We start from the raw sequence: 6,393 nt of genomic DNA, 5'->3' as shown, positions 1-6,393 counted from the left end.
TGTAGCCGGTCACTGTGGTTTGTCCCAGCAGCTCTTAGGAAACAAACTGCTAACTTCAGTGTCAGCACACACTGTTAGTAAACTATGCAACACTGAATTCAGGTTTCAGTTGTGTTAAGTTGTGAAGTTGTGATTAAAGTGTTCTTACTGACACAGGTAGGATGGTCAGGCGTCCTCTGTTCCTTCACCGTTCATGAACTGTCACTTATAAAATGCTGCCAAACATCAACTACACTCAATAACTAAACGTGTGCAGGTTAAAGTGATGGACGCCCAGATCTGCACTCCAAATACAAACAGACTAAAGGTGTTTCCTTCAGAAACAAAGACAATATTTACAAAGATCTCACAGGTAAATTGTGAGCGATCACAGCAGCATCTCATCCTGACTAACAGCTTTTAGATGCAGGGAGAGCGTCGTGGTTCAGAGGTGGTTCAGCAGATGATGAAGGCCTTTCTGTTGCATTGTGTAGTGCTGTGGATGCCATGATGGTTGACTGGGTCTGCTTCTACTGAACTCACAAACACTTCTGAGGTATTTACACCTGAAGCCTCATTTAATGTGAGTCAGAAACAAACGGCTCACCTGTGATTAATGGATGTTTCCCTGCATTTATATTTTCACACAGTTTATTTCTTACAGCAGGAAAACTGAACAGAATGTATGTAAGAGGTTAGAGTGAGGATGACGTCACTTCATACAGAAAATACATGTTTGTCTGTTTTGATGATGAAGGACTTCTTTAGCTCTGTAAACAGCTACACTTGAGAGGACAGAGGTGATTTCATGGATAAATAACAATGTGTTTATCAGCTTTCATCATCGCAGTGCAGACGTGACGTCAGATCTATCAAAGTGAAGGCCGTCTCTCTGATGACGTCACAGAGCAGAGTCGTTCTGTCCAATAAAGGATCTCAGATCAGCTGCTGCCATCTTGTGGCCACAGTTGGTTACTGTCTCTGAAAGTTGTCTCATGTTTCCTGTTTTCCTGTTAACAAAGGCTGGAGCTCATCATGCTGAGAGGGCAGCAGCATTTTTTGGCTCTTCACACATGTTCATTATATTCTGATGATCCTGGATGGAGACAAACTACAGATAAGTGTGTTCAGCCCAACTAGTTGATCTCATTACAGCAGTTTGATGTTTCCCTTTGAATCCCCCTGAAGATCCTGACAGTGAAGCACGTACATAATACTCCAGCCTTTCAACTCTGAGCTTATTTAGTTCTATTAATACACTGAAATCTCATTTGTGTCATGAAGAAAGTCTTTAATCAAACAGAATTCAAAGATCAGAAACATTTCATATATGGAGTTAAACATGAATCATTGTTTCAACAATAGATTTATTGTTGTCATAAACAGACAAGAAGACAACAACAAACTGCTCCTCCCATTCAACACATGTCAGTCCATATCCCAGCAAACGAAATCATCTCCATTTACACATCAAATAGAAACATGAATCACTTGTAATGATTAGAAACCTGATAGAATTTCAAATCTAGTTTGGGGAGTCATTCAGTGAGAAACAGTGAAATGATTTTCCATGTGAAAAGGTGGACAGCAGAAACAGAAAGAAACAGTGAGAACTAAAAGAGAAACAAAGAGCTTTGGAACAACGAGGCAGCAGGAGGACAGCTGCAGTTTAACAGCTTCAATTCACTGACAGGAAACAACATTAGAAATATCATCATCCTCAACTCATCTGCTGCACCGACACTGACACCTTCAACGGACACACCTTCACTTTATCATCAGTGTTAATATATGGAAACATCCTGTGAGTGAAAGTGTGTGTGAAGGTGTGTATGTGTGTGTTAGTATCAGGATCAGAGAACGACAGCTTTCCTCTGTTCCAGTCCAGATTCACTCTGATCCTCTGGAGCTTCTTCTTTACTGAGAGAACAGTGGGAGGAGCTGATGGTGAGAATGCTGAGTATTCAACTTCATCAAAAAAAAAAAATTTACCTTCATCAAACCATATTGTCCATAATCCAGGGTCTATGATTCCCTTCCTCTGCACAGACTCTTCTAACACACCCAGATCCCACCCTGTACTGTCTCCAACATCAACATCCCAGCTGTGAGTCCCTGAGTTAAAGCCCTCAGAGCCCAGGACAGAGCAGGAATAATCAAACCTCTCTGGATTATCAGGAAGCTGCTGCCTCTCTCCTCCTCGTCTCACACTGGTCAGATCTTCAGACAGGATGAGGTCTGGATGAGCAGTGTTTGGGTCCAGAATGAGAGGAGTGTAGGAGACCATGTCCTTCATGTTGTTCCAGATGTTGAAGGTCAGGTTGCCCAGGTGTTTGGCCTGGTCTATCAGAGCTCCTGAGGGCAGCTGTGGATCATCCAGCAGGGGGCAGCGCTGGACTATTTCCACTGCAGCCTTGTAGTTGTGCAGGAATGAGACGTCTTCAGCTCTCAGCTCCTCCTCTGTGGCTCTGACTGTGTCTGAAAGAGCTGCCATCTCTCTGCTCAGAGCCTCCATCTTCTCCTTCATCATCCCACTCTTCTGCTCCTCTTCCTCCCTCAGTGCAGCCAGCCTGGCCTCCTCTTCCTCTGCTAGAAACTGGTGAAGCTTCTTAAACTGCTCCTTAATCTGCCTCTCTGTGTGTCGGGCCTGGACCTTAATGTGTTCTGCTGTTTGATCAAACTTCACTTGAACTTCTTCACAAACCTTTAACTTCTTCTTTAAGGGCTCCAGAGTTTCCTGAAGTTCCTTCTTGTGTTGTTGTGCAGCTTCATCGATGGGTCTGATTCTGTGATTGGTGTGTTTTTCTGAGGCACAGCAGACGACACACACTGGCTGCTGATGGTCCAGACAGAAGAGTTTGAGTTTCTCAGAGTGCAGACTGCAGAGAGCCTCTGAAGCTCTCTGATCTCTCTCCTGTAAGAACGACTCACACAGGTTCCTTAAAGCCAGATTTAAAGGTGGATCATTCTTTGAAGATCTTCTGTTACAAATTGGACACTCGTGTGTTGGTCTCTCTCTCCACCATCTCTTCAGACAGTCTTTACAGAAGCTGTGGCTACATGACAGAAGAACAGGATCTCTGAAGACCTCCTGACAGACCGGACAGCAGAGATCCTCCTCTGATCTGGAAGCCATTGAGTCTGTGAGTGAAGCTGAAAACAGCAGACAGGAAGTACAGTCAGTCCTGGCTCCCCTCCCTCCTCTACCACCTTCACTGAAACTTCCTTTGAGTCGTGTTTTTGCTCAAACTCACCTTCAGTGTGTGGAGCGTCAGCAGCTTGAAGCAGCAGTGTTGGAGTTTTCCACTTTTCTCTCCTGTAGCTGGACTCACTCAGAGGAAGCTGCTAGTTTGGTCTGAGCTCAGTCTGATCGTCTGTGCGTCTCTCTTTACTGAGGACGAAGAACTTCCTGTTTCCTGGTTTGTCACATTTGAGTGACGTGAGGGGAGGAGACAAATGTTGCTGTTTGACTTTTAACTAAGGTGTGTTTCAATCCTGCCTGCAGCTCAAAAACTGTCAAACAGGTTTTGTGTCTTTTCACCTCCACAGGTCACAACATGAAACCTGTTGTGAAGTTTATAAAATAAAGTGTCACTCGGTGGTGCAGCTGTTTGTCAGCTTCTATTTCAGACTTTGTTCTGCTTCTTGTTCAGGTTCCCAGCAGTGGGAGTGTAATGCAGTCATACACACACAGGTGGTGTTAAGGTGGATTCACTTAGTTACAGACTGTGGTGTTATTTCTTGTAACTAAGGGTGTGTTTCACTCCAAAGTTCAGACATTAACCTGCCAGAAGTTGTAAAAGTTACTAATAAAGAGCTTTTCTCTCATTTCACATGCAGGTCAGAGCATGAAAGCTGTGATGCAGCAGTTTGAGAGAAATTGCTGCTGATATAAAATATTTTTTGTGGTTTTACAAAATATATAAAAGAGCAGAAAGAAAAGAAATAAGTGTAAAGAGTGCAGCAAAATGCATGTTTTAGTGTCAGTTGGTTCATCTGATCTGGTTGTGTAAAAGTCACTGCATGACACTGAGTGTTACTTTTGTGTTACTGACACTCATCTCTGACATCTCTTTCTCTTACTTTCTTTTTTCTGTTATTTAGTCAAAAACCTTTCAAAGAAATAATGAATTCTCCACACGTGTTTGAAGGTTGCTGATACGTTCATCTAGCACAGACCTATTGCTGGAACGCCAAGACAATTCTACTACAATGGCAAAAACAAGACGCAAGTCACCAGAGCTCTTTGTGTTGCTCGTGCATGAAGGAGAGAACTGTGACGAGCATCGTTCCCTCCAAGTAAGCAAATGAATGTTAATAGTCAAACATAGAAATGAACATTTGCAAAATCATTCCAGCTTTGTGGTGCATCTCCTCCAGGTGTGTAAATCACACATGCAGAGTGGTTTGAGTTCCTCAGAGCTTCATAAATGTCTCTTCCAGTTGTTTCTATCACTGTCCATATGACCAGAGTCCAAATGTATGCAGACATGGGTATAACAAACATACCAGTTAGTTTTGCTGTTTGTCAGTGTGGCTTTCAGTTATCTTCAAGGCTGCAGGCCTTTGTCAGCACTCCTGTTTTATGGCCTCTATCAACCCTCATCACCTCATTTCATGCATTCTTCCTGTGGGGGGATACTTATGACTCCTCTATTGTCCTTTCGTCTCTGCAGAAAACCTTTTGTGGAAAGGGTATTGGATTCAATTCTTTTACTGCTGTTATAACCCCACCTGTTGAGTCACTTCAGCAGTCTTGTTCATGATGCAAATGACAACAACAATGACACAAAGGAAGACCCTCTTCAGAGTGTCAAAGTATGCATAGCACAGTGACACAGCATTAGGTGATGTTCATAGGAAATTGCTGTCAGTCATTCCCCGTCACCACCATAGCTTCTGGTTTCTGTTCACAGAATAATGATGCCATCCTTGAACTTCCTCTCTGCACGGTCGATTGGAGCTTGGAACGCTCCCCTCATCCTTCAGATCTCCATCTGTTGTCCACAATCTCCTCGTGATTACCTCTGGAAAGCCCCGTGGCACAGCTCTCCATCCAATGCAGCTTTATGGTCATTGCTGTGGTTCCAGAATCTTCTCATGATGACCAGTAGGTCCCCAAACAGCATGACCTTTGACCTCAACCCCTGCCTGGGCTGTCAGCTATGGTCCCTACTTCTCGCTGGGTCTCTGAAGATTTCTCAGGAGATTCCACCCTTGGGATCATTTCTTCCAGCAATGCTCTGCTGCACCTGTATCTCCTTACTAGAGGAAAAACTTCTATTTGGAAAACATGTCAACCATCATCAAACCAAATTTTCCTTTCAGTTCAGTGAACTTCACTTATCAAAAAAATATAATTATTTATTAATTCTATTATTTGTTTATCACGTTTTCACTTTCACTTATAGGCCATCAAAGTGTTTCTTATCTTTACCCAAATGATTGGAGCAGAACTTAAAATCTATAAGCTGTAAAAACTTTATATTTGAAGACTGAAAGAGACCCAGGAAGTGGTCACAGGACGAGGGTGACAGACTGTCTGAAGTAGTTAGAACAAGACAAGGCTGTTGGACCAGGTGTGCTTGCTTTTGAAACTGTGTCTTAATTCCACCTGTTTCACATACAAGGGTCAGTTCTACAGGCAGGAACATGGGTGTGCCGTGGGCTCCCCAGTTTCACCCATTGTGGGTAACTTGTATATGGAAGACGTGGAAAAGAGGGCTTTGCTATCCTACCCTGAAACACCACCAAGTCATTGGTTCAGGTATGTGGATGACACCTGGGTGAACACACAAACCTCCATCTCTGGTTTCTTTGACTGGAGGTTGTTGATGATTTGGTGATTTCACAACACTGTATGTGATGTCACTGGTGATGTCATCTTCTCCATCTGCTGAAATGAGTTGAAGTAAACACTTTTATGATTTAAGAATCTAAATGGACCAAATTATGATGACAGAATGGAAACAAAATACCACAATGAATAAGAATGAATATGTACAAACCTTCAAGTTTCCTGTGAACACATCGTCTCACCAGCAGAACCAGTAACACCAGTAAAACCACAACATAGACTACATATAAGTAAGTAAATCTTATAAGGCTTACATGATTTACTCATGAAAGTGGCCACTTTCTCGTTACTTTCATATATTGTTTTAGTAAGTATCCAAAACATTCAAGTTTCATTTATATAATTTTTCAAGAGATCTTATATCTGTTTTCACTCTTGTATGCTTTTCATACAAGTTTCACACAAGACAGATACAAACTTTATCAGATTTATATATATCTTTTCCATATGGGTAGAACTTGACTGCATGCAGAGGTGGAACTCCTAACCCTACTCAAGTAATTTTGAATAAATGTAAGTCAATGGAAGTGTTTGGAAAAATGTACTTCTAAAAATAC

The 6,393-nt window shown here is 42.3% G+C and overlaps 1 protein-coding gene across 2 annotated transcripts; it reads right to left on the bottom strand.

The window, feature by feature from the left end:
- Positions 1–1,699: 1,699 nt before the first annotated feature.
- Positions 1,700–3,115, bottom strand: LOC148103445 (nuclear factor 7, brain-like). 2 transcript variants are annotated; one of them, XM_087838709.1, is made up of 3 exons: positions 2,879–3,115; positions 2,426–2,692; positions 1,700–2,392 (listed from the first exon to the last, which is right to left on the bottom strand). In XM_087838709.1, the coding sequence occupies exons 1-3, from the start codon at positions 3,113–3,115 to the stop codon at positions 1,700–1,702; spliced, it is 1,197 nt and encodes a 398-aa protein (XP_087694835.1). The 2 variants fall into 2 exon arrangements, with proteins under 2 accessions (XP_087694835.1, XP_087694834.1); XM_087838708.1 differs by having other exon boundaries at positions 1,700–3,115.
- Positions 3,116–6,393: the final 3,278 nt, after the last annotated feature.

The sequence above is a fragment of the Neolamprologus brichardi genome, chromosome 3 (assembly GCF_056152115.1).
Source record: "Neolamprologus brichardi isolate AB-2024 chromosome 3, ASM5615211v1, whole genome shotgun sequence".
Taxonomy (NCBI): Eukaryota; Metazoa; Chordata; class Actinopteri; order Cichliformes; family Cichlidae; genus Neolamprologus; species Neolamprologus brichardi.
The sequence above is the reverse complement of the archived record's forward strand: the minus strand, read 5'-3'. Positions and strand labels throughout refer to the sequence as shown.